This window comes from Giraffa tippelskirchi, chromosome 9 (genome assembly GCF_054371585.1).
Source record: "Giraffa tippelskirchi isolate mGirTip1 chromosome 9, T2T-mGirTip1v1.2.pri, whole genome shotgun sequence".
NCBI classification, from domain to species: Eukaryota; Metazoa; Chordata; class Mammalia; order Artiodactyla; family Giraffidae; genus Giraffa; species Giraffa tippelskirchi.
The window spans coordinates 14,509,849-14,537,637 of NC_137283.1; the positions used below are offsets into that span (position 1 = coordinate 14,509,849).

The 27,789-nt window shown below is 49.7% G+C and overlaps 1 protein-coding gene and 1 long non-coding RNA gene across 6 annotated transcripts in view; one reads left to right on the top strand and one right to left on the bottom strand.

The window, feature by feature from the left end:
- GASK1A (golgi associated kinase 1A) overlaps positions 1-27,789 on the top strand; it is a 230,190-nt gene that overhangs the window by 197,055 nt on the left and 5,346 nt on the right. For 2 of the 5 annotated variants that reach the window (XM_081527700.1, XM_081527699.1), the window contains one exon: positions 15,096-16,382. In XM_081527700.1, the coding sequence (XP_081383826.1) occupies positions 15,141-16,382 (1,242 nt within the window). In that variant the 5' untranslated portion in view covers positions 15,096-15,140. Of the gene's footprint in view, positions 1-1,378; positions 1,513-10,467; positions 10,567-12,514; positions 12,569-15,095; positions 16,383-20,221; positions 20,300-27,789 lie in introns of those variants that run through there. The other 3 variants (XR_014064709.1, XM_081527698.1, XR_014064711.1) reach the window with 3 other exon arrangements.
- Positions 17,895-26,393, bottom strand: LOC145520673 (uncharacterized). Its single transcript, XR_014064714.1, has 3 exons — positions 26,096-26,393; positions 25,420-25,550; positions 17,895-22,009 (listed from the first exon to the last, which is right to left on the bottom strand). It is a non-coding gene; the product is annotated as an uncharacterized LOC145520673 (long non-coding RNA).

Genomic DNA, 27,789 nt, shown 5'->3' on the forward strand with positions numbered 1-27,789 from the left:
TAGGTCAGGAAGATCCCCTGGAGGAGGAAATGGCAACCCACTACAGTGTTCTTGCCTGGAGAATCCCATGGACAGAGGAGGAGCCTGGCGGGCTGCAGTCCATGGGGTCGCACAGAGTCGGACACGACTGAGTGCGTGGACACACACACACAACGTGGAAACTCTGCTGATCAGAAATCTGGTTAATTATCGCTAGTTCTTCCAAATGCTAATGGAGCTAGGTGGGTCTGCGCTGAGACTCTCCTCTCCCAGAATCCCTTGTGAGATGGTCCAGGTGATTCTCAAGACCAATGGTCTCAGAGGCTGAGTGTGCTTCGGGAATTTCCCAGCTCTTTGGCTTTATTTGCTGGAAACTAAAGACTCAGCCTCTGTTCTAAGGGTGGAGAAAAATGGATGTGTATAAATTTCTTTCTTAAGGGATTTTCAAAGGTGATTTTGATCTAGACTTCATTTTTGCCTAATTTGCTCCATCAGAATCTAACCCCCTCGTCAGTCAGAACCCCATGGCACTTTGGCTTTTATGCAGGACTTGGTTTCTGTGTTGGCAGCCACGTTGGTCCAAGTGAACTGTTGCTGAGGAGTAAACCGTTATGGAAGCCTCCATGCCTGAAACTGCCTTTATTTCACCCTCGCCATCGATGGATAGTGGGACTGGGTGGTGGTTACTGTTCAGTCGCTCAGTTGTGTCAGACTCTTTGCAGCCCCATGGACTGCAGCACTCGAGGCCTTCCTGTCCCTCACTGTCTCCCGGAGTTTGCCCAAGTTCATGTCCACTGAGTTAGCGATGCTATCCAACCATCTCATCCTCTGCCACCCCCTTCTCCTTTTACCTTCAACTGTTCCCAGCATCAGGGTCTTTTCCAATGAGTATGACTGGGTATAAAATTCTAAACCAGAATATATATATAAAAAAATCTAAACCAGAATGTAAATTTCTAAGCCAGAAACAATTTTCTGTCAGATTTTGAAGGATTTGCTCAATTGTGTTCCAATATTGCAGTAATGAGACCAGAGCCATTCTGATTTGTTGATTACTTTTGATTACTTGTAGTAATCAAGTAATTGTTTTTCTTTCGCTCTGGGAACTTGGAGGGTATTTCCCCCAGTGTTCTGTAATTTCACAAGGATGTATCTTGGTTTGTCTTCCCCTGGCTTCCCAGTAGATGAGCCTGAGGCAGAAGGCTTTTGTGCTGCTGTTTTGCTGGAGACGAGTGCCATCTCAGTGCACACACGGAGAAGTAGGGAGCAGTGTTATGAGGATTCATTACTGATGAAGCTGGCTGCTGCTAGTGAAGTGAAAGTTGCTCAGTTGTGTCCGACTCTTTGCAAGCCCATGGGCTATTACCTGCCAGGCTCCTCCGCCCACGGAATTCTCTAGGCAAGAGTACTGGAGTGGGTTGCCATTTCCTTCTCCAGGGGATCTTTCCGACCCAAGGGTTGAACCCCAGTCTCCTGCCTTGCAGGCAGATTCTTTACCGTTTGAGCCACCAGGGAAGCCCAAGCGCTGCTTAAGTGCAGTTGACTGCAGGATCTTGTAGATCTACTAAGACGCTGCACAAACTGAATTCAGGACCGCTTGAATTTATCCATTGGATTCAGCCTCCCAGCGATCAAAATTGGCTCCACTTAACCTGAGCTTGCCCTGTATTTCCAGTTGTGTACTCCTGGGTACTACACGCCTGCTAGTCCTGGGGCCTAGGGGAGGGGCCGGTGAGCGACAGCACCTGCGGTTAGGCTGTCAAGATGCACCTACCGTTGGCTTAGAGAGCCTTCAGGAACCCCTGCTGTGGAAGCTTCTGCTTTTACTGCCTGCAGCAACAAACTGTCTCCATGACCTCAGGGAAAGGCCTGGCCATCGCTAGGGCGGATCCATCCAAATGCAAATGAGTGTCTGTGTCTGGGCGGGTAGGGAATTGCAAACAGTTGAGTTCACTACAATAGGAGTCTTGCTTTTAGCCATTTTCTTGGCTACTTCGGGGATCCTTTGTGTGTGTGTGTGTGCGTGTGTGTGCGCACGCACGCACACACATGTGACTCAACGCCTCAGTCATGGCTGACTCTTTGCCACCCCATGGACTGTAGCCTGACCCCTGAAATATTTCAGTGTCCAGTATGTAAATGCTCTCTTAAAACTCCTGTCTTCAGTATAGTTCCCCGCCCTCAGTTGGGCCAGATTCTCCCCACATCCATATTCCCTGGCTTTCTCTCTCCAGACGTCTAGCGGGGTGCAGGGGTGCTAAGCAGCATGCAACCAGGGATCTGGGGGACTAGCTTCTTCTGAAGTAGACTTTCCAGCAATCATCTTGTTTTTGATTCACCTTCACCCCCACCTCTGAAGTGCTTTGGTAGCACTAGTTTCAGGATGTGTTGGGGTGACTTCTGCAGGGTAAATCATGATGAATCTTGCCCTTCTCCTTCCATTTAGAATTCAGACTTAAGGCCTCCTTAGGCCATTGCCCCTCACTCACCTGTTTTCTAACTTCCCTTATTTTACCTAATCAATGCCTCCTATCCAGTTCTCTTTATCCTTATCAGTTTGTCCCTTAAAGATAAGAGCTTTTTACTGTTGTTTTTTTGTGAGGTTTCAGAAGGGTGGAGAGGAATGGCTTGTGTTTCATCCACCATGTGTAGCTGAACAACAGCTTTGCTTTTCTAAATTGAATTGTTTGACTCTAAGCCAGCCCCCACCTCAGACAGAAAGCCCAGCTTAACTTGCCTCTGAAATCCTTGGCTTTTGAAAGCAGAGGCTTTTTACTCTCTTGGGCAGGAAGAGGCCAACTTTCCAGGTTTACTTGCTTGCTTGGAGAATGGTGGTGAAGATGGAAGCAACTCTTGTTCTCTGAGGCTTCTATAGTAGCAGGGACAGAAGTCTGGTTCATACACTGATGTAGTCAGCTGGACCCAGGTTTGAATCCCACCTTTGCCACTTAGCTATGAGGCTGTGAGTACGTGACCTGAACTCCCTGGGCCTCAGTTTCCTCTATGCCTGGCGTGAACAGTGATGCCTTCCCTACAGGGAGGTTGCTGGGAGTAGATGAGCTGTCCTGAGTCAAGTAGCTGGCATGGACCGGGCACAGGAGGTACTCCATCATGTTGGCTACAGACGACGTTGTGGAACTTCCTGGAGGGAGGGCCTTCATGCCTCCAAGGCTGTTTCATCCCTGCCGCAGGCTTGGCTGCCCAGGTCCTCTCTCATCCTCTTGAGCCCCAGGCCACCTGCTGGGATGCACTCAATGCCCCATGGTTGTTGGGAAATGTCCCATGACACCCCCACTCCCCCTGCCATGGCAAGGTCCCTTTATTTCCTATTCAACCCACAGACTGCCCATCTGATAAACTTGCAAAGGCAAAATTAAAGATTTAATTTTTCTATTTCAGACTCCAAGGGTTTGTTGTTGTTTAGTTGCTAAGTCATGTATGACTCTTTTGTGACCCCATGGAGCTGTAGCCCATGAGGCTCCTCTGTCCATGGGATTTCCCAGGCAAGAATACTGGAGTGGGTTGCCATGCCCTCCTCCAGGGGATCTTCCTAACCCAGAAGCCAAACCCGCGTCTCCTGCATTACAGGCAGATTCTTCAGCTGAGAAGCCTGATTCCAAGGGTAGCTTTGTTGTAGCCCTCCCGAGGACCAGTCTTCAAGGCATTTTATGGCTGAGCCCTCCTCTCCTCATGGCAAGCATCTCTCCAGTAGTGTTTAACTGTCTCTAGGGCTCCACAGCCGATGTGCAGAAGTCACACTGGGCCTGCACAACTGGAGCCAGAGGCTGCTCTTTGGTCACTTGAGCAAGTGGTGGCTCCAAGGAGGCATCAGTTCCCGAGACTTCTCTCGCTCCTTCCTCTCAACCAACCGTGAGTTACCAGTCCTCAGAATGCTGGGACCCAGCCATTACCGGCTGTGTACAGATGGAGCGAGTGAGGTAAAGGATAGTAACCTAAAGAAGGTGCTGGAGATGCAGAGTGCTGCAGGGATTTAATAATCCTGGGGTTAAATAATAGTGCTGAGTAATCGCTATCAAAATACATGCAATGCCCTGTTTTTAGCACTTTATTAAAATTCACTGAATCGTCACCCCAACTCTTTGGGGTCGGTACCATTGTCATACCCATTTTTCAGGTGAGGAAACTGACGTTGTATAACACACTCATTAGTGGTGGAGCCGGTGTTTGGACCAAGAGAGTCTGGCTCCTATGTGTCCTCCAGGGTGTCCTTCAGGATTCTGCCTTTCTTTGCTAAGTACTCAATGAGGGAGAAGGAAGCCCATCATCTCCTGTGTCTCACCTGGGATCAGGTTCCCAGCTCTTGTAATGAAGAGACAGATCCAGGAATTCCTCAGGTCTTCTAAAGCCTTTTCCTGGAGCTGGCTTCCCCATGTCATCTGGGAGCATCAGGAATGCTTTTGGACAAGCACCTAGTGCCTTAGCTGATCCTTCTGTCCTGTGTTCCCATATTCCCAGGCCTGGCTCCTGTGTGCTGGGAAAGCGCTTGGGGTTCCAAAAGAGTTGGAATCCCAGCTCTTTTATTAGTTGGTGTGCCACCTGGCACAAATGACTAAGTCTTTCTGAACCTCAATTTCTTCATCTGTAAAATGGACATGGTGAGAATTCCTCCTTCCCTTCCAGGGTTGTGAGAACGTCTGGAAACAGCATCCTTCTCACCATGTAGGGAAAAACACTAAACAAGTGTGAGATGAGTGATGTGGAGTCCTTGGGGAGTGACAACCAGCTGCTCCTTGGCTTTCTATAGTCTGACTGCACCCCTTCAAGCTTAGGGAGATAGATGCCCTGGATGTAGGCAGGGCCAGGTCTATGGAAGGATTTGGGGTGGCCAAAACTGGTTCAGGGCAAATAATTGTATTCTTTGCACAGTGCGACAGTGAGTTGCTTAAGAACAGAGCCAAGCCTTCTTCATGTTCACATCCCTGTTTTCTGGTCCAGCGCCTGGCCTATAGGGGTGGTCAGAATAAAAGGCTAAGATTGTGATGTAGCAGATTTTGTCTAGGGAGCAGGACTTTTCCATATCTCAGCCTTACACAGTCCCTTTGGAAGAAGTTGTCTGCCTCGTGCCTTAGGTGTCCTGAAGCCCCACACTGGTGCCCTGAGGGTCTCAGAAGAGCCTGACAGCACCTGGCTCTCCCTGCATCCTCCACTTCATGGCGCTCTGATATCGTGTTGGTTTCCAGGCAGGCAGTTGTAGGTAACTGGCCATTCTGATCAGTGTGAGGTGATACCTCATTACAGTTTTGATTTGCATTTCTCTAATACTAATAAGCAGTGTTGGGCATCTTTTCATGTACTTTTTAGCTACCTGTATATCTTCTCTCCTGGAGGAGAGCACAGCCACCCACTCCAGTATTCTTGCCTGGAGAATTCCATGGACACAGGAGTCTGGAAGGCTACAGTCCATAGCGTCATTTGAGTTGGACACAACTGAAGCGACTTAGCACAACACATGTCTTCTTGGAGAAATATCTGTTAAGATCTTCTGCTCATTTTTTGATTTTTTTTTCTTTTTTTTTGTGGTATTGAGCTGTATAAGATGTTTGTGTATTTTGAAGATTTATCCCTTATCAGTTGTGTCATATGTGCATTTTTTTCTCCCATTCTGTAGGTTGTCTTTTCATTTTATTTATGGCTTCCTCTGCTTTGCAAAGCTTTTAAGCTTAATTAGGTCCTGTTTGTTTATTTTTGTTTTCTTTTCCATTACTCTAGGAGATGGACCTAAAAAAGATATTGCTACAGTTTGTGTCAAAGAGTGTCCGGTCTATGTTTTCCTCTAAGAGTTTTATAGTATCTGGTCTTATGTTTAGGTCTTTAATCGATTTTGAGTTCATTTTTGTGTATGATGTTAGATGTTTTAATTTCATTCTTTTACATGTAACTGTCCAGTTTTCCCAGCACCACTTATTGAAGAGACTGTCTTTTCTCCATTGCATATTCTTGCCTCCTTTGTCATAGATTAATTGACCATAGATGTGTGGATTTATTTGTGGGATTTCTATCCAATTCCATAGATCTGTATTTCTGTTTTTGTGCTGGTATCATACTGTTTTGATTACTGTAGCTTTGTAGTATAGTCTGAAGTCAGGAAGTCGGTAAATCTTAATTTCTGTAGTTTCAAATTCATCATGTTAGTACATACTTTGTGAGATTCTGAGTGTGCCTGGTACATGGTATATGCTTAGTAAGTAGCTATTGTTAATAAGGTCTGCTATACTCACTTCTCAAGTCAGATATGTTCAATTTCCTGGCTACAGTCTTCAGAATGCTTGAGCTGAAAGGAACTCTGGCACCATCTTCTTTTGAAAGGGGCAGGAGAACCACCTGCGTGGTTCTGAGATCAAGCCCTAGACCTAATTTGAGGATAACAGATTATTAGAAACCCGCTTCTGATGTTACCTCTCAAATATGCCCAGATTGGAGTTGGTCAAATGGTGGCATTTTCTAACTGATATTCTTCTATTTATTAAAGTAAGACATGAGACACAACAAAGTTATTTTCATTTTGAAAGAAAAATAAATATAGCCTGAAAGCACTTTATTTTCCCTCAATTTAACCAGTGCAAAAAGGCTGCCACCTAGCATTGACCTCACTCACGCCTCATCTTACATTTGAACTGACCAGTCCCAAAGAGCTAAGCCTTTGAGAGCAGGGCCTGCTTCTGGGGCCCCGTGCGGTCCTCTGGAATCAGGGCTGGGGCAGGGGCTGTGGATGGCAGCCCCCTTCCAGGGTCACCTGGCTACTAGGTCACTGGCTCTGGAGCCAGATGGCCTGGGTTCACCTCATGGTGCTGTCGTCTGTGAGCGTTGGGTCCCCTCAATTCTCTGTGCCTTGTTTTCCTCACTGTAAAATGGGATGATAATCCTCATACCTACCTCATAAGACTGGCATACAGATTAAATGAGTTAATAGAAGTAAAGTTCTCCAAATAGTCCCAGGCTCATAGTGAACACTGAGTAAATGTTAGTTATCATTCCTTTGGGTTTTCCCCTGCCTGGAGATTGGCGGGGCCAGAAATTACAGGGGCAGAAGTCCTTTCTTATCTTGAAGTTGCTGATGTGGAGGGAAAATCACAGCTTGCAAAGGAGCTGAGCAAGGGGCCTGGTGGGGTGGTGGCTTAGGAGCTAGGCAGCCTGGGGTCCTGCCCACAGTGGAACGAATGCTTCCAGCCTCCACAGCCCAGAGATCCCCTGGGAGAGGGGTGCTGTGTGCCTGGAGGGTCCAGTGAGCCTTGCCTTTTGCCTTTGCCCCCTGAGTCTTGTGCCCGCTCAGCTCTCCTTTCCTGGGGTTAGATTCTGAGTTCAGCCAAGGCAAGCAGAATTTGAGCAGGTCCAGCCCGCAGTGTTACTCACAGCATCAACATGTGGTTTTAATCCAGCTCTCTGAAAATATGCTTATGTATTCCCTCTCACCCCAGCCATGGTTTTCTTACGAAAATCATTTGGCTGATCTTAGAAAAATGGAACAGAAATTCCACATTGGAAAACCTCTGCCAGTCTCAGCCAGAGTCTGAGTCGTGGTGAACCAGCCATCAGCCAGGGGGGTTGTGTAGTAGAGGGCAGAGGTCGAGGGACACCACAGAGGGGGCTCTCACTCCTTTGGTGGAGATTAAACCAGAGCCAACTCTGATTTTTATCCGTCCCCTCCCCGCATACACGTACATCACGTGGCTTCTCTCCACCCCTTCTCCCACCCAGGACACCTCCACCAAGAAGCACTGTGCAAGTGCTGTGCGATTCTGTCTGCTGTGATGGGGAGAGGACCATGCCGTCTCTCTATTCTCCCCACTGTCCCTGCCCTGCATGTTATGCCATCCGCCACGGCAGTTCAGCACAGGACCAGGTTTTTGTCATCCTTTTTTGACATCTGGGAGTTGAGAAAAGATGTCTCTGCCTCCATCCCTGCCAGCCAGTTCCTGTAACAGCCCTGGGATGTCCGGATTCACAGCAGGACATGCTGGGAGGTGGTCTGGGGACGGGATAAGTAGGGCCCCAAAGTGAGGCCAAGTCCTAACGAGTTTTCCCAAAGTAGAAGGGCATTTCTTTTCCTGTGGCCCTTTAGAAATGAGAGTCTCCCACTGGTGGTTACAGTACAAACTGTAATAGAGTCCTTTTTCCCAAATGTTTCTGCTTTCTCAAACTGTGTCTGTGCGAAGGCTACCAGCATATGTTGGAATTTTTCCCGAAAGTTCTTCTCAAAAGCCCTCTCCAGTTTTCATTTGAGGGAAGGGGTCCTCCAGGCCATGTGCCCACGTCATGGGGGGGAAACTGGTCATGGGACGTGTCTGTGACCAGGCTGCACCGTCATCATCGTCAGAGCCAGCCATGCCTCTGTAGTGGCACCACTACGCCCTTACTAGTCAAGGCAAGGGCACTGTGCTTGGTCACTAAACCACTTTACTGCTTTCTGACCAAGGGCATACACTGAGCCCTAAAGAAATCACCCAAGGATCTGAACGAGTTAGGGTTCGCCGTGATCATGCTGCACAGCAAACAGCCACAGTCGTGATGGTTCCCAACAGTGTACACCCTTATCTTGGTTCCAGGGCTGTGGGTTCCCTGGGCCCCGTGGGTGTGGCTGGGCTGGGTCCAGGCTGGGCACTGCGTTCAGGTCTACTTCGGTGCCTCGCCCGGGACATGCTCCTGTCACGGTGGAGGACAAGTCTGCAAGGTGGCTAACACCACACCAGCACAGGTCAGGCCACCAGCAGGACGTGGCCTGTGTTTTGTCCACTTGCATTCCACTGGCAGAAGCAAGTCACACGACCAAGGTCAAAGGCAGTGGAGAAGCATGTCCCACCTTCAGAGAGGCCATGGCAAGATGAGGAGGAAGGATAGGGAACAAGCACTTCCATCTCTGATGCCGTCTTTCACTTCATGCTGAAGAGCTGTCTCATCACTGCATGGAGGCGATGATGGGGAGTTTGGTGGTGGCTCCTGTGTCCAGCCCAGCACAGCTTCTCAGGGGCCTGGGCCCTTCACTACTCTCCTGGATCCCTTTCCTACTATTGTTATTTAGTCACTAAGTCATGTCTGACTCTTTTGTGACCCCGTGGACTGGACTCTGTCCATGGGATTTCCTAGGCAAGAATACAGGAGTGGGTTGCCATTTCCTACTCCAGGGGATCTTCCCGACCCAGGGATTGAACCCACATCTCTGACATCTCCTGCATTGGCAGACCGATTCTTTACCACTGAGCCACTAGGGAAGACCCCCGCCCCTAGTTGTTAGGGAACCCCAAATCTCTGTCGTTTCCTTTTAGCCCTCATGCATGTGTCCTACCTAGCTCCCACCCTTTCTCTTCTCAGCTCCCCACACACTTTAAAGCCAAGTGATTCCTTCCTGTCCCATCCTGGGTTATCTCTGGACGGAGCCTCAGCAGGGTCAGAGCTTTCTCACTGCCCAGGTGGCCTTCTCCTAGCTTACACTTGTGGCTTTATGATGAAAGAGTTTCTCTTTCTGTCTCTACCTTCAGCTGTGCTCCCAAATGTCCCCATTACAATATGCCAAATGCCAGGAAGGGGTGGTGCTGGATATTTTCCAGATCCCTGAAAAATAGAGGGAGTTCAGAAAGCAGGGACAGAAACCCCGATCCCACCATGTAAACGTACCAAACCATGTAGTGGGTCCTTTCTATATTTTGACTCATTTATTTTCCTCATGTCAGTCTTTGTAAGGAGGGATTATCTCATTCTGCCCCATTTTATAACGGAGGGAAAAGGGCAGAGTGGTGGTGTATCTTACCCATTGTAACACAGCCCAGAAGGGCCACAAGCTGATCTAGAACTCGAATGTGTCTTCCCCAAAGCTTTCCTGGCTCCGCTTTTTCTCCACCCCTCTTCCCCTGCAGCTGTGAGCGGATGTGGCTGCTGGGGAAGCGGGCATCTTCTCTGAGGAATCAAGGGGGAGTCTTGGTGAAAGAGTGGGAGGTGGGATTTGAGGAGGGAGGAGACACAGGGCAACTGTAGAACCATCTTCTTTCCCTCCTGCCGCCAGCATCGCGAGCACACCTCCCATCATGTATTAGATGGGAGAAGGGGAGCAGGTTCTTCTGGCACGTGTGCGGCAGTGGAGGTGGTCAGATTTCACCAGCTAACTTCCTAGGACATGAGGCATCATTCCCTTTACTCCTTTCTCTGATGTGCTCTGTATTATTCAGCTGAATATTTCTCTTCAGAGGATGTTTTTACAGTTTGATCAAAGCAGGTATTTTTTTTCCCCAAAGCTTTACTTGGGTGGCCCTGCGGGGACATCTGCTCATGGTCATTTTGAACCTTTCCCTCTGCACAACTGCACAATTGCCAACTTTCCCCAGGTTGTCCAAGGCCAAGTGAGGCAGAGAGAAGGATCAAAACAGCCTGTCTTCTTGAAACATTTTTAGAAGATGATTTATGTTTCCCTAGTGGCATCCGGAACTTTGAGAATCGAGACTATGAATCCAACTTGAAAACCTATTTTTTTCTTTTCAGAAGGGAGAAAAAGAAACCCAGACAGACTTCTTTGTCCATGGGCACGCCTACTTTTAATTAAAAATGCTGTTGTTCTGGCCAGCCTGTGATTCTGGGCAAGTAAGCACTCTGGACTTTGCAGTTTTCTCCTCTGTAAAATAGGAATTGAGTCATTCCCATTTCCCTACGTTGTTTTAAGGATTATAGGAGAGAATAACTCATATTCAACTGAAAAGTTAACATCAGTAATGGGAACTGCAGTTGGTTAATCTGGGGATGTGGGGCCCATGATTATGGAGGACCAGCTGCATTATTTGAGTTTTTCACAGTGCTTCTCTATGCATGTGTTACACATGTGTGTTCCATCGCTTCAGTTGTGTCCAAGTCTTTTGCGACCCCCAGGCTCTGCTGTCCATGGAATTTACCAGGCCAGAATACTGGAGTTGGGTTGCTATTTCCTCCTCCAAGGAATCTTCCCAATCCAGGGATCTAACCCACCTCTTCTGCAAGCTCCTGCATCGGCAGGTGGATTCTTTACCACTGGGCCACCTGGGAAGCATATTACACATATGTGTGTGCTTTAAGTAGTAATAAAAGCCATATTAAAACATATCTAATAAATAAAGACAACAATTTAGACTCTCACTTCAAAAGGATCATCTGCTAAAGAAAGGCATCTTAGAGGGAGACAAGGACCATCTGTTTTGTAGAATAGAGGCTCAATCCCTCGGGACATATCCTGTGGCAATGGATAGAATGCCTCTCAGAATTGTCCCTCTCAAGGATGGAGGCTGGGTGTTTACCCACTGACTTTTTTATAACATTAAAAAATATTTATTTTTGGCTGTGCTGGGTCTTTTTTGCTGCACGGGCTTTCTCTAGCTGCGGTGTGCAGGCTTCTCATTGTGGTGGCTTCTCTTGTTGAGGAGCACGGGCTTTAGGGTGTGTGGGCTTCAGTAATTGTGGTTCCCCGGCTCTAGATCCCAGGCTCCATAGTTGTGGTGCATGGGCTTAGTTGCTGCACGGCATGTGGGATCTTCCCGGACCAGGTATCGAACCATTCTCCTGCAGCGGCAGGCAGATTCTTTATCACTGAGCCACCAGGGAAGCGCTACCCACCGACTTTTGTCCCCTGTTGGTTGAGGGTTGTCCCCAAAGGTGTTAATTTCCTCTGTGCTTCCCTGATAGTGGGCAAGAAAGCAGGGAATGATTCTGGGGCTTGAGGTGGGAAGCTGGCAACATTCAGGGGGACTATCCACTGTGAGGGCAGCTGGCAAGAGCCAGGGGTCCAGGGGAACATAACACAGGGCACAAAAGCATCTTCCGTAGAGAAGAGGCCCCTGGAGCCCCAAATAGGGAAGATCTCCAGAACTGGAGGAGCCCTGCTGACGATACACCTGAAGGAGAAGAAATCATATCTTGAAGAGATATCAGCACTGCCATGTTCATTGCAGCATTATTCACAGTCGCCAAGACATGGAAATAATCTACGTATCTCTCAGTGGATGAGTGGATACAGAAAATGCATACATGCATATGACGCAATATTATTCAGCCATTAAAGAAAGAAGGAAATCCTGCCATTTGCAACAAACATGGATAAACCTGGAGGACATTAAGCTAAGTGAGCTAATCCAGACAGAGAAAGACAAATATTGTGTAGTATCACTTGTATGTAGAATCTTAAAAAAAAAAAAAAAAGACTTTCAGCTATAAAATAAATGAGTTCTGAGGATATAATGTGCAGCATGGTGACTGTACTTAGTAGTACTGTATCATTTACTTGAAATTTGCAAAAACAGTAGATGTTAAGCGTTCTTACTACACACAGGAAAAGGTCTGTGTGAAGGAATGGATGTGTTAACTAACAACTATGGTGAACATTTCGCAGTCTATGCATGTATCAAATCGTCATGTTCAATAATTTAATTATACACAGTTGTTGGTTTTTTTGTCGTTATACCTCAGTAAAGCTGGGGGAAACAATGAGGAAAAAAAAAAGAAGAAAAAGAAAGAATTCTTAGGGCTCCGAGGCAGGGAACCCATCTAATCTTAGATTTCTCCACAGCATCATCTGATGTTAGAAAACTGGAGAGCAGGACCTACAAGCTATTCCAAGAAGGTAACTGTGAGCAGTATTTTATATCTCGCCAAACTTTCTTTCAGGTACAAATGCAGTAGAAAAATAGTTTTGAACATGCAAGAACCCAGGGACTATTGTTCTCATGAGTAGTTCTTGAGAAAATTTTGGAGTTTTAACTTCAATCAACCAAGAAATAATGAAAAACTAGGGCAAAGGGGACAGGAGTATGCAAAGAATATACCTAACTGAAGCACTAAGACCAAACAAATATGAATATTGGAGTAATAGAGTAGAAGGGACATGTTTTATATCCTAACAATACAGAAATGACACAAATATAAAACTTTGGAAGGTGAATGAAGGAAAAGGTGGGAGAAAGAAGAAACATGCTATTCATGAGTGATAACCGGGGGCCAAAGACTATCATTTAAAGCTGAAAAAATATAGTAGAAATGTAACATTTTTAATTGTACAAAGGCAAACATTTTAAAAGATAATACTAATGATTAAGGGGTTTCCCTGGTGGCTCAGACAGTAAAGAATCCGCCTGCAATGCTGGAGACCTGGGTTCAATCCCTGGGTTGGGAAGATCCCCTGGAGGAGGCCATGGCAACGCACTCCAGTATTCTTCTTGCCTGAAGAATCCCCTGCACAGAGGAGCCTGGCGGGCTAAGTCCATGGGGTCACAAAGAGTCAGGCATGACTGAGTGACTAAGCCCACAGCACAATGATTAAAATTGAATAACGATCAAATGGTAGGGGATGGGGAAGAGGAAATATGCTAACTTTATGATTGTTCTTACTAGGATTGAAGAGCTGGTATTGAAAGAACTGGACATTTAAGGGTATATAGTCATGAAGGGTCCAATTATTAGGATTCAAATCAAAATTTCCTAAATGTGATAAGAAATATGCACCATGAAAAAAGTAAAGGTAACTGAAAGCATAGTGAAAGACTTCAGAAATTATAAATACTGAAAATACACCGTGAAATATCATGGCAGAACAAAGACTAAACATGTATGGCATCTCAAGTAATGGAACCGGGCTAAATCCACCCTGTGAGAGAAGAACACAGAGCTGGGCCTGGCTCGGAACCGGAACCAGAAACTTTCGGTGGCTGGGCAGGTGCTCCCTCCCATCTGGTGTCTAGTTTGGGGCTGTTTGTTCTCTCTCCCTGCAGACTCACTGTCAGTAGACTATGGTCACTGCTGTCATTGGTAGCTGGTCTGCCCTGTGCCCCTGACCTCAAGTTCACGAGCAGAACAAAGCCAACCTTGCTGACCTGGCACAAGGTCTGGTTCCCGGGGGCAGGGTAGGGGCTGAGGAGCTATTTGGCCTTGTGTAGGTCAGGGTGCTGGGTGGCCCCATTAGCTCTGGTCCAGGGTCAGGGTGCCTGGACTGATGTCACTGCTGGGGTGTGTGTGTGTGGGGGGGGGGTGGATGGAGGTGGTGCTCCAGGCTCACAGTCACAGGGGCCCCAAAGTACAGTGGCTTGAACAGCCCTTGCCAGTTCTGCCCTCATGGGCTCATGCAAGCTCCCAAGCTCCTTCCTTCTGGTGGCCCCTCGGTGCCCATGAATCAGAATCACCTGGAAAACAAGTTTCCAGGTGGTGCTGATGCTGCTGGTCCCGAGACCACGTGTTGAAAAACTACTGCCCCAGGGTGTATCCTTTGCCAACCACCTGGAGCTGACTCGGCCACACGTGGGCCCAGAGAGGCGAGCCGGGGCAGCCAACCTCCTTTTGAACAGATGGGGCGAATAAAAGTGGCTGCTTCAGGCCCTGGGCAAGGACTTAGTCCCAGGGTCACACTTGGCTTCCGGGGAGGCCAGGCAAGGCCATCTGTGGCCAGGTGGCTGTGTGCCCCGGAAAGGGAAGGGCCTGTTTGTGGGAGACACTGCAAGTCCACAGAGCGGGATGACGTGGAGACGAGAAGACAGGGGCCAGCACTCAGTGGTGGGGAACAGATGGGGAAAGGCTCTTACGGTGTTGGGAGATCTGAGTCATGCTGCTGCTGCTGCTAAGTCGCTTCAGTCGTGTCCGACTCTGTGCGACCCCCGAGACGGCCGCCCACCAGGCTCCCCCGTCCCTGGGATTCTCCAGGCAAGAACACTGGAGTGGGTTGCCATGTCCTTCTCCAAGGCATGAAAGTGAAAAGTGAAAGTGAAGTTGCTCAGTCGTGTCCGACTCCTAGCAACCCGATGGACTGCAGCCCACCAGGCTCCTCCGTCCATGGGATTTTCCAGGCATAAGGACTGGAGTGGGGTGCCATTGCCTTCTCTGGATCTGAGTCATAACAGCAGTTTATTCAGAGGGGAGAAGCCTGGTCTCCCTGCAGGCCTGTCCTCGGAGACAGAGCAGGCTGAGCGCTGAAGCAGGAGCGCGGCTGCCCGCTCCTGTCTTGAGGACAGCTGGGTATCACGCCCCCTGCCCCCCACCCCAGGCTTCACTCTTTTCCCTCCTTGTTCACCAAGCTATTCCTTCATCCACTGTGCCGTTATTTTGTGGGTCAGGGCTGATGTTTTTGAGGTCCTAAGCTTTTTTTTCCTATCTCCATCCCCCAGGCATCTTGGCTCTGGAGAAAGCTGCGTGGCAAGAGGCGGTTGGTGATGGCATTCTGCCTCTTAATGACTCTGTCTGTGGTGACTGTCACCCGCTTGCCCCCACAGCACACAGCCGCTGGCCCAGACCCTGGCCCCATGGAGCCCCAGGGGCTTGCTGATGCCCCTGCCCCCCAGAGTCAGCAGGCTCTGAGCTCCAGCTGGAGGCAGCGGGCAAGAAGGTTGAGGAGAAGCTGGGCCTTGCCCAGGAGCTCCATCCTGGTGTGTGCTGAGGAGCAAGGCCACAGAGGGCACGTGGACAGCAGCAGACGGTCCCCAGGGAAGGAGAGCAGCCATCTAGGGGGGACTGGGAATGACATTACTTTGGTACCTCCAGAAGACCTGAGACTCAGTACCCGGCGTCTTGTGCTCCTGCAGGGGGAGGTGGTCAGGGGTCCGGGAGCCAAAGACCTGGACCCACCCTGGCACCATGGTCCCCTCCCGGAGGCACCGAGTAAGACAAGCACCCCAGGTGGCCCCCTCGCAGGGCATGACATGTCAGCCTTACCAACTCCAAGAGCTACTGCTGGACTGACCCTCTGGCCTCCTCCAGAAGGCGGGGATCTGCCAGGAGTGGGGAACAGAGCCTGGGCTGGTGGCGAACAAGTGGGGGGTTCTGGCCCCACCAGAGGGGCTCATTGGTGGGCTGGCTCTGTTGGGGAGCTGCAAGGATCTGTCTGGTGTGACGCTGAGATCCCCGGGCTGTCGAGTGGCTTCAGGACCGGCGAGCAGGTCCCCCCGTGGCTCACAGAGCAGGATGTGCGGGCCCTCCAGCTTCTGGCTCAGGGGGAGGTGGTGGGCAAAGCCCGGGTGCCCGGCCACGGGCAGGTGCTGCTAGTCGGTTTCTCCAGCGAGGGGGCCCTTCGGGATGCAGCTCCTGGGCTCAGCCAGCTCTGCTCCCAGGGGCTCTGTGGCTTGATCAAGAGGCCCAGGGACCTGTCCGAGGTCCTGTCCTTCCACGTAGACCGCGTGCTGGGGCTGCGCCGGAGCCTGCCCGCGGTGGCCAGGCGCTTCCACAGCCCCCTGTTGCCCTACCGCTACACGGACGGCGGCGCCCGGCCCATCATCTGGTGGGCGCCCGACGTGCAGCACCTGGGTGACCCGGAGGACGACCAGAACTCTCTGGCCTTGGGCTGGCTGCAGTACCAGGCCCTGCTGGCACGGGGCTGTGGCCGACCCAGCCACGCCCCATGCCTTGGCATCCACCACGCCGAGTGGGCACGCCTGGCCCTCTTCGACTTCCTGCTGCAGGTAGGCGGGGCCTGGGGCGGGGCGGGGCGCAGCGGAGGCGAGGACTCTGTGAACTGAGACTCTGAAATACCCTACGTGAGGGTGGATGGGGACTCTCCCCCTAACCCTTGTCTTTTGCTTTCGTTTGTTTGTTTGCTTTTTTACCATTTTTTCTAATGCTTAACTTTTTATTTTAGTCCTTGTCTTTTGATCACCCGGCACCCTTTTTTTGTTATTTTTCTGCCTTGTGTGCATTCATCCAGTGGTGTGCTGAAAACCAGTTCGTATGGGCTCATTCTTGAATTTCGGGAATTTTATGACCCGTTTGTGAAACACAGGCATTATTAAAATTGAAATTATGTAAACTAAAAATATAATAAGTTATATTAGAAACAAAGGTAATCAGTACTCTGAACTCATTACTTCACAATTATTTTACATTTTACTGTTATCTGAGCTCTTGAGGTTCTTTTCATCTACCTAGTAAATACTGTATAGTGCTGAGTTACTGCATGTCTCTTGCTGGCTCCACATTCGTGCCTGTTGGTAACTTGAAACAGGCCAGGGTAGGAGTATTTATGGGGCTTCCCAGGTGGTGCTAGTGGTAAAGAACCTGCTTGCCCATGCAGGAGTCACAAGAGACACAAGTTCAATCCCTGAGCTGGGAAGGTCCCTGGAGGAAGCCAGGCAACCCATTCCACTATTCTCTCCTGGAGAATTCCATGGACAGAGGAGCCTGGCCGGCTGTAGTCCATAGGGTCGCACAGAGTTGGACACGACTGAAGCGACTTAGCACGCATGCAGGCAGGAGTATTTCTACCTTGGGAATCAGGGAATTCTACAAATCAGAAGTCTTCCGTATTCCCGGAGAGCTGATAGTTAAACATTTATCCTTGAATCAAGAAGGATTCATAATTATGGTTGCATAATTCAAAAAAGTGAGTTGAGGAGGAGGAGGGTGAGAATGAAAGAGGGGAGAAATAAAGGGATGATGCTGGACCTGCTTGGACCCTGGAGAGAGAACGAAACCACTGGGCCAGCTGAGGTCCCTGCTGTGCCAGAAATTAACCCTGGAGTTTTGGGGTGTCCTAGGGAAAGGGTTGGGCAGTTAGGGCACAGGGCTCACCAGGGGGACTGCAGACATCAGATATTTACTGAGTGGCCTGTTGACAACTGATGGGGCTGCTCCGGGACCTATGAGCTGGATGTCAGCTGTGGAGACACAAGTGGGGGAATGTGGCAAGAAAGAAAGAAAGACAAAAAATGATTCAAGCACACAGTGGGTGGATATGTATGCACACAAAGGCAGCCCCATTCCTGTAGGGACCTCTATTGAGGGAAGAGATCGATACTAGCCCTAAATTTACCTGCTGGGGTGACTGGATGCGCCATGGGTCAAGTTCAGCGTCATAACCAGTAGCCAGGGACTGATGCTCCCTGTGTGGTCCATACAAGGTTGTTTGGAAATGTGTTTTAGAAGATTCTCAGACCACATTTAATACTTTGAGATTTCTCATGAAAAATCCCACTTCCTTTGAAACATTGGATGGTTTAATAACATGGGGCCTCTGTTCGCACGCAGCAGAAATGACCCTGAGCTGAGTAGCTGTTGCCTCTGTAAAGGTTGCCGTACTCTCCTTTCCGCCAAAGATCACACCTCCTGTTGTCTGATGTGATTGAGTGCATTCTCGCATTCTCGGTCGCTAAGTCGTGTCTGACTCTTTTCGGCCTCATGGACTGTTGTAGCCTGCCAGACTCTGTCCATGGGACTTCCCAGGCAAGAATACTGGAGTGGGTTGTCATTTCCTCCTCCAGAGCATCTTTCAGACCCAGGGATTGAACCCATTTTCTAGAACCCAGGGTTCTATCCCATGCCTCTTGCATCTCCTGCATTGCAGGCAGATTCTTTACCACTGAGCCACCTGGGAAGCCCTGTTGTCTGACACCCACCCCCAAATCCTTGGATATTTGTCTCCTGTCACTGGACCAGCTGGCCTCCCACAATCCTTCCAGCTCCTTGAGTCTATGTCTCGTGGCTGCTTTGTGGAGGGAGGAGCATGGGGCCTGGTGGTTGGCATGGGCTTTGGCACCAGACAGATCTGGGTTTGAACCCCTTGCCCACTGGCCACATCCCACCTTGTGACCCTGAGCAGACGAGCTGGCCTCTTTGAACTTCACTTCTCTCTAAATGGGACCAGGTGTCCCTGCCTTCTGCCCTTGAGCACGTGGTAGCTCTTAATCACCAGCTCCTGTGTGCAGGCTTGCTCTGGGCCCCGAGCCTGCTTTGCCTGTGTGTGACAGGCTGAGGGCTAGGGATTAGTGCCCTCCAGAGAGCGTGACCTGTCCTCTAGCCTGGGAGGGAGGCACTTCCCAGACCACAGACCACAGTCCTGGGCAAACTGGAAGAGCTGGCCATGCTCCCTCCAGGAACAGCCATCTTATGACTGATGGGAGGTGGTCTGTAAAACCCCTGGTTCCCTGGCTGGGGTGGCTCTGTGGTGCGTGTTCCACGTGTCTCTCAGAGTCCCTTACCAGGATTGAGCCACGATTACTCACAGAGCTCATTGCCAGCCCTCCCTGTCTCCCTTCCCCAATCCTTGCTCGTGTTTTTAAATTAGCTCACGGATCAACTGCTTTCGCTCTGAGTTCTTGGCTGAGATCTGTCTCTGGGGGAGCCTGGCCTCCATCAGATGACACCAATGACCCTGTGTGGTTTCTGCATGCAGGATCATTCACGTAATATACTTAATACAGCACCTAGCGATGGCCCAAGCTCAGTAATACACAGCACTGCCCCCAACACTTTACAGGAATTAACTCCTCTAGTCCTCATGGTAGCCTTGCTAGAGAGATACTAGGCTTCTCCCTGTTTTGAAGTTGGACAGTTGAGGTCTCAAGTGGTTAACTGACTTGCCTAAGTTCATGGCCGGTGGAGCTGAGACACAGCCTGGATGGTCTGGCTCCAGAGCTCACCTTCCTTCTCACATAGTCCTCTTCAGCCAGCCATGGGTGAGGGCAGGAAAAGGGGGTGTTTGTCGGGACATCCAGGACTTTGAGCCCTGAGGCCCATCCTTGTGACCCCCCCATCCAGCTGATGTGCACACAGCCACTTTCTGTCCACACAGAGCCCCTCTGTCTGTCTTTGGAGGTTGCGGTGTGAAGCCCTTCCTCAGCTGCCAAGCCCAGCCTTGGGGGTGGACGACTTGGCCGCCAGAGCACACACAGGTGGGCGTGTGGTCAGACGCCACCCAGCTGGCCTCGTGCCACCTCTTCCTGGGTTTGCCGCACACCAGGCAAGTCAAACACTCCTGGCTGGCGGATGCTGCCTTCCTAGAAACCACGGGCAGGCTGGAGTGAGGAGGGCATGTGGGTTTCCCAGCCCAGGAACCCAGGTCCCTACTGAGCAGAAGCCAGGAACAACCTTAGGGCAGTCGTGCCTGGACTCAAGAGGGCCGTCTGCCCAGAGGCCAGAGGGTGGGAAGGACGTGTGGGCAGGGGCTGGGGACAGGAATGGGCACATTTGTATCTTTTCCTGCTAGAGAGGCTTTTTTCTCACGCCCTGCTTCATCTTGGAGGGCATGTGCTTGGCTGCACGGGGTGAGCAGCTGCGGAGAGCTCCAGACAGTGAGAGGGTGGTGTTCGCTCATGGAAGTCATCCTGCTGCTTCTGCTGATGCAGGGCCTTCACGTTCCAGAAAATCCAGACCCCAGAAAGCCTCAGCTGCCGCCATCCTGGTGCGGCCCACTGTCTTTTCTTACCTGGACTCTTCTTCCCTAACGTCTCCCTGCCTCCACTTCCGTTCCCTCCAACCGGGTCTCCTTACAGAAGCTGGAGTGATGTCTTGGTTTCCGTTCCCCCAGGCAGACCCTGAGACCAAGGTCCAGTGCGGTAGTTCCTCCGGGAGGGGACCCCAGGAAACACTCACAGGGAAGAGGAAGGTGAGATGGCTAGAAGGCGGCCAGCAGAGGGCATGTCATCAAACAGTCACTGCTATGGGTGACTGGGGCTTGATCCACAGGAAAATTCTGAGAAATGGTATAAAATAGACGTTCAGAGTTAGCCCACCAAGAGGTGAGGGACACGAGGTATTTATAGCCAAATCTCCCCTGGTCTTTTGTTGAGGGCTGCTCCTGGAGGTGTTAATTCCCTGGCATTTGGAGAAAGCCCCCGGGGCAGAGCCTATAGCAGCTGGAAGCTAGAGGGAGACCTCAGAAGTTCACATACAACTGCTCAGGCAGAGAGCACAGTAAATCAGACTGTGTCCCTTCTCCATTACAATAAGGCAAAGCATCTCAATGCCCTCGATATCAGGAGCTTCAGGGACCCAGGAGATCCATCCTTGTCTGCTGTCTTCAGCCCCGCCTCTTGGCATGTGGCCTTGGTTAGTTTCTTCAGGTGCAGGGCCTCAGACAAGCCTCTCATCCTATTTCCCAGACCTCCACTCTCCCGACCTCCACATTCTGTTGTTATCCTCTTTACTTCATGCTATCCTGTCTGTATTCTTTCTGACTCCCCAAACACGGTAAGTTTTATTTTATTTATTTGTTCACTTCCGTCTCTCTGTTTTGTTCACATCCGCAGCACCTAGCACAGGGCCAAACTCTTGGTCAGATCCTACAGAAGCACCTTTTGAATGAGTGGGTGAAAGGATGAACCAATAAAGGAAGGAATCCAGGGTCTCTGTATGATTTCCTATTTAGGTACTGCTGTGTTCTGCTTTCTCAAATACCACTCCTTCCTCTAGACTGAAAAGAATCCCAAAGCCTACTCCTTTTCTTTTCGGGTCCCATAGATATAGAGGTGGAAAGCTATGTGACAGTCATTTGTCCAGCCCTTGAACAGGCACGTAATTAACTCATGCTTTCAGAACAGATGATGGCATATAACATCGCCTGTCATCCTCTGCATCAGACACTGTGCCAGCACTTCCCATGTATTGATGCATGACAGCCCTGGGAATGGACAGTATTTTTTAGCTCCATTCCACAGATAAGGAAACTGAGGTTTAGAAGGGCTAAGGAACTTGCCCACAGTAACCTGCGGCCTTAAGCGTTGGAGCTGGGATCGGATCCGCCGCAGTTCGGCCACAGAGGGCATGCCTTTGCCCTCTTTGCTGACTCAGCTGACTCTGGAAAAGTCATGTCTTCTGGGTCTCTTCTGGATGAGGCTGGCCCATTTCCTTCCCGGGGGGGCCGGGTTCAGTCATTTGTGATCATATGTGTGGTCCTTGTTTTGAGTGCAAATCTGTGGTTCACTTCGTTCTTCTCTGGCTCGGCCTTCCTGAACATCAGGTGTTGTTAGAGAGGAGCCCAGATCCATGACCACTGTCGACCTCTCAAGCTTCCAGCTGGAGACCTGAGATATAATCGTAGCACCTTCATGGGGTGCCCGTGCACGTGCTCCTTCAAGTCCCACGGCAGACTCAAGAGACGGGTGCGGTGCTCCTTCCTCCGGCACAGACGGTGCGGACAGCCCTGGAGGGTGAAGCAGCCCCCTGCACAGGGGTGTTTAAGGGCGACATCAAGCATCTCACATATACTTAAGAGCAGGGCCTTGATTAGGACGTGTGTGATCGGCAGAATTCAGAGATGGTCCCCAAGATACCCACCTGCTTCATGTGAACTCCTGCCCTTGAGAATGAAGGAGACCTGTAAATATGATGGAATCTTATTTCAGTGATTCAGTTACCAATCAGTTATCTTTGGGTATTTTTGTTTGTTTGTTTTTTGATTGAAATATCCCCTGGAGGAGGAAATGGCAACCCACTCCAGTATTCTTGCCTGGAAAATCCTGTGGACAGAGCAGCCTGGCGGGCTACAGTCCAGGGGGTCACAAAGAGTCGGACACGACTGAGCACGCACGCAAGCAAGCATAAGCGACCTACAGTACTCTGTTAGTTCCCGGTGCACAGCCTAATGACTCGATGTTTCTGTATGTTATGAAATGATCACCAAGATAAGTCTAGTTTCAGTCTGTCACCATACAAAGTTGTTACAATATTATTGAGGTGCTCATCAGTTAGTCTGGAGTTAATCAGAAGGAAGACTCTCCCAATGGCCTGAACCAGCCAGGAGAGTCTTTCAAAGATGAAGCATCAGAGGATTTTCCTGCTGCCTTCGAGGAGTAAACAGCCAGGCTGTGAGCTGCTGTGGGTCAGGGAGGCCTCTGGAAGGACTCTGAGATCTCCTTACAACCACAGGGAATGGTTTCTGCCAGCAGCCTGACCAAGCACAGGAGAGGAGCCTGAGTTACGAAAGAGATGGAGCCTGGCCCGTCACCTTGAGTTCAGCCTAAGACCCTGGGTAGAGTACCCGGCAAAAAGGGAGGGACTCCCGACCCACAGGAACTGTGAGTTAATGTGTGTTATTTTAAGCCACTAAGCTGGTGGTCATTTGTTATGAAGCCATAGAAGATGAGTTCATGTGGCAGGGGAGGGGCCTCCAGTGCCGACACCTTCAGGAGTGCGCATTTCAGGTGAGCCTGCTCTGCACATCCTGACAGCCGACAGCACTTCTCTGCCTCGCCCTCGTCCTGCCTCTGCTTTCTTTTTTAGTCTCTCAGTCGTGTCCAACCCTTTGTGACCCCATGGACTGCAGCCCGCCAGGCTTCCCTGTCCTTCACTATCTCCTGGAGCTCAAACTCATGTCCATCGAGTCGGTGATGCCATCCAACCATTTCGTCCTCTGTGGTCCCCTTCTCCTCCTGCCTTAGCCTCTGCTTAGATTTCTTAAAAATCTTTTTTAAACTGTTCACATTCTTTGTCCCATTTTCTGTTGCATTGTGAGGACTTTAAGAGCTTTTTTATAGATTAAGAAAATCAGTCTTTTGTTTTCATTGCGTTCTGGTATTTCTCTCAGGCTCAACTGTCATCAAGCTTTGTTTCTAGTCTTTCTGCTGTGCAGAAATTTACAAAATTGTTTTGTGCTGTTAAACTTACCAAGCTATTTTTCATGACTTCTAGGTTAGTGTATTATGTTTTTAAGGGCCATCCGCATTTCAGGGTTATTTTTAAAAAATCCTCTCATGTGTTTTTATATATTTTTGATCCATCTGGAAGTTATTTTGGAGTAAGAGATCAGGTGCGAAATAATGATTTTTTTTTCAGATGGCAACCCAAATGTCCCAGCACCATTTGTTGAATAATCCTTCTTTCCCCCAATTTGAAATGCTGCCTTTTCCATATAGCCAATTTCCATATGTACGCAAGTCTATTTGTGGACTCTTCTGTTCCAGTAAAGGGTCTGTCTATTTATGTGTCAGAATCACACTGTTTTAATGATCACACTTTATATTTTATGTTAATAACTGGGAGTGCTTGGTCTCCTTGCTCTTTTTAAAGATTTTTCCCCAATACTCCTGCATACTCTTCTCAGTCAGCTTGTTACTTCCTTTGCCTTCCCAAGTCCTCTTGGGACTTGACTGGAATCCAATGAAATCTGTGTGGACTAATATAGAGAGAATTTACATCCTAAGATACAGGGTCATTCTAGGCCAAGAACGGCCTGTGTCTTTCCTTTTATTTCTGTTCCTCAGAAGCACCTTTATGTATTTTCCTGAGCTGGATCTTCACTTTCAGGTTGGGATGATACTGATATTTCATCTTGTGACCACTGAAAAGGGCCTCTTTTCCTTCTATTATATTGTTACTAACGAGGTCCCTGGACTCTTGAATCAACAGAAATTGACAAGAAGTCGGCTGAGAAGTTCAGGCAAGGCTTTACTGGGGCTGGAGCTGTAGCACACAGGAGTGAAAACAAGCAATTGTTGCCTTGGCTCGCTTCCCAAGGCAGGGGTGAGCCAGTCCTTTAAAGGGAGTGAGGCTGAAGATGTAGCTTACCTGCCCTGCCCATCCCCTCCGTGGTGCTGTGAGCAGGGATCACAGCAGTACCCTGCTTTTGCTCCCAGCTCTCCAGAAGCGGCAGTTGCTTTGTGACCTTTTTGTGTCTTGTTGTTCATAATTTGCCCCATTGGGCCTGTGAGGAGTTAGTTTTAATCCTTTGTAGTTACTTTAAAAAAAAAAAAAAATCACTTATTTGGCAGAGCCAGATCTTAGTTGCGGCATGTGGAATCTAGTTCCCTGACCAGGGATTGAAACTGGACCCCCTGTGCTGGGAGCACGGAGTCTTAGCCACCGGGTCACCCGGGAAGTCCCTGAGTGCCTTATAGTTTCTTTGGATTCCGTTGCTCGTTCTTTGGGGAGGCATTTGTCCAGATGCAGGCGCAAGCTCTCTGGAAAAGGGTCCCGGGTCCCAACCTGTCTCAGCACATTCTGGCCCGTAGCTCCTGGGCTGTGTGAAGGATATTGTTTTCGTATCATATTTTGGTTACTGGTTACTTGTTCACTTCATCATGCTTCTCACAGTTGCCCTGGGTTTTCTAAGTATATGGTCATTTCTTCTGTAATGAATGTACTTTGTGTTCTCATTGCCTCATCTTTCACTTTTCTTACCTCACTACAACCATGATGCCTCCAGAGCAAAGGTAAATAGTAATGCGATGCTGGACATGACTTGTCTCTACAGATTTGGGACAGTTTCTAGTGTTTCACCGTTAAATATCATGCTGACTTTTGGCTGAAGAACTATTTGCTATTCTTGCCTTATTAAGAGTTTTTCTTGGGACTTCCCTGGTGGTCCAGTGTCTAAGGCTCCATGCTCCCACTGGAGGGGGCCTGGGTTCGATCCCGGGTCAGGGAACTAGATCCCACATGCTGCAACTAAGACCCAGCACAGTCAAATAAATAAAACTTTTTTTTTTTTAAAAAAGAGTTTTTCTTGTCAGGAATGGACGTAAAAATTACATCAGATGCCTTTTGAGTGTCAGTGGAGGAGATCACAGATTACCTACATCCTCCGTCTAATGTATTGATGTGGGGACTGACTTCTGGGGAAAGGTATTCCCATGGTGACTCATTGTAGCTTTCTTGGTTGGAACTGTACTTTCCTGTGGTGGATACATCATTTCACAGGTGCTGGATTTTGTGTTGATGTTTAAAATTTAGAGTGATTTAGTCCTTTTAGGGGGGCTTCCCAGGTGGCGCTAGTGGTAAAGAACTCACCTGTCAATGCAGGTAGATGTTAAGAGATGTGGGTTCGATTCCTCGGTCGGGAAGAGCCCCTGGAGGAGGGCATGGCTACCCACGCCAGTATTCTCACCTGGGGCATCCCATGGACAGAGGAGCCTGGTGGGCTGCAGTCAATAAGGGTCACAAAGAGTCAGACACGACTGAAGCAACTTAGCACGCACGCCTGTCTTTTTAGATAATTCTGCTCAGACCATCTCCTCAAAGCCTACCAGCTGGCATATTCACCCACATCCAGAGCTGGTGCTGTGACCTCTGGCTTGGGGCAGATGAGGTATCCAGAGGTCCCCACACCCTCACCTCCCCAGAGCCTCGCGAATTCCCTATCAGACAGCCATTCAGTGCGGGGCCAGCCTGCTGCCCTCCCCGGACAGAGAGGCTCCGCCCTGGGGCTGTCTGGCAGCGAGCTGACCCAGCCAAGAGCCACCCTTTCCATCCGGAAGACCCTGGGCCCGTGACTGTCCCCAGATGGGGGAGGGCCCTACACAGGGGGCCCAGGCCACCAGGGGCAGCAGGCGGTTCTCCTGGAATCCACCAGACTCAGATCAGGCACTGGCTGAGGACGCGTCTTGGCCCAGGAGCCTCGTGGATGGGTGAGAGGACTTGGGTCACCCCTCGTGCCCTGTGCTGGGCACCTCCCAGACCTCCTCACCCTCACAGCTCAGCCTGTTGTCCCTCTTGGCAGACTGCAGTGTCTTGTCTCAGTAGATGTCCTGTTTGGGGGCCCCAGAGCCAGGCCGCCCCCTGTCAGGCTCATGTGACAGGCAGGCTTTCAGTGGTCAGTCCTCATGTGAAGGCCTCCCCCACCATCCTTCCTGCTCTCAGGCAGCCATGCGATTCATTCATTCATTCTCCCACTCAGAAAACCTCAACCGAGTCTGTTGTACTGAAAAAGGGCTAGGAGCTGGGGCTCCGGTTGAACCACATCTTCTTTGTATCGAGGCACTTGTGACCTCTAGTGTCACAATGGATGTGCCTGCTACCCAGTCCAACTCAGTGGTCAGAGCCGGACTGCCCGGGTCTGAGTCCAGGTGCCGCCGCTTTCTCTCTGTAGGACCCTAGGCACGTTTTCCAGCCTCTACCACTGAGTTTCCTCATCTTTGAAATGGAGATAATAACTGTACCTGCCTTCTGGCTGCTGAGGGTTAAATGAGCTGTGATAAGTAAAGCACTCAGAGCCTTACCCAGCAGAGTAAGGGCTTGACAACTGTTAAAGAAAATTAAACACAAACTTCCTGAGCACACAACACTGCTTCAAGGCCAAAACTGCAAAAGATTATCACTTTTTCTTGGTAGCTGCGAAATCCTGACACCTCAGGATGTGGGAATGAAACCTAAGCTTGGTCCTGTTGGGCTGCTGCTGTTTCAACTATTCCAACTGAATTGCTCTTCAGTGGAAAAAAGTTCCCAGACAGCGTGGCAGATTACTCACTCTGGCACCTGGGCCCGGCCAGCCCCTCCCTGTTCAACATTCAAATGGGTGTACATCTGGGGGCACCAGCGCCGCCCCTGTCATATGGCCCGACAGTCCTTGTAGCTTCCTCTGGAAATAAGCGCCGCATCCCGTTAAAATCTGCATAGAATGGCCTGCCGACAGGGTCAGGGAGCGTTTGGCATGAGGAAGGGGGTTTGGCTGGCTGTGCCATCAGACATGACGTGAGATCAGAGCAGTCGCTGGATTTCAGTCCTGCTGGAACCATCCTGGCATTTACTCTCCCAGTCAGAGATGACTCGGCAGGTGGTATCCGTCTCACAGATCTGTCTGGGCTCCAGAAATCAGGCCTTACACACACGTGGAGGAGAGTGGCTAGACCGTCATGACACGGCTTTATTTTAGACTGCTTCACAGGGCTATGGCCAGGGCTTTCAGAGGGAGGAATCCCTGAGATTCCTCCAGGCCTTTAGGCCTGTCCCTTCCAGGTCTCTCCATGACAGCCACCCTTCTCACCCTGTGTGGTCCTCAGTGAGGCCCTGAGGGAGTATCAGTGCCCCCACTTTGGGTTAAATAACTTCCTCGGGTCATCGAGTTAGGACATAGTGGAGCCATGATTTACCCCCAGATCCTTTTGGCTCCAAACCAGGGTCACAGACATGGCCCAGATTGCAGCCCAAATTTCCCTCTTTTTTTTTTTTTTTGTACAATCCATGAGCTAAGAATGGTTTTAGCATTCTCAAAGGGTTAAAAAGATCAAAAGAATATTTCGTTACATCTAAAAATTCTATGAAATTCTGATTTCAGTGTATGTTAATACAGTTTTTTTTTCCCCCTTGGGAACATGGCCATGCCATTTGTTTGCATATTATCTAGAATATGTACAATATGCACAACACAGGCAGAGTTGGGTA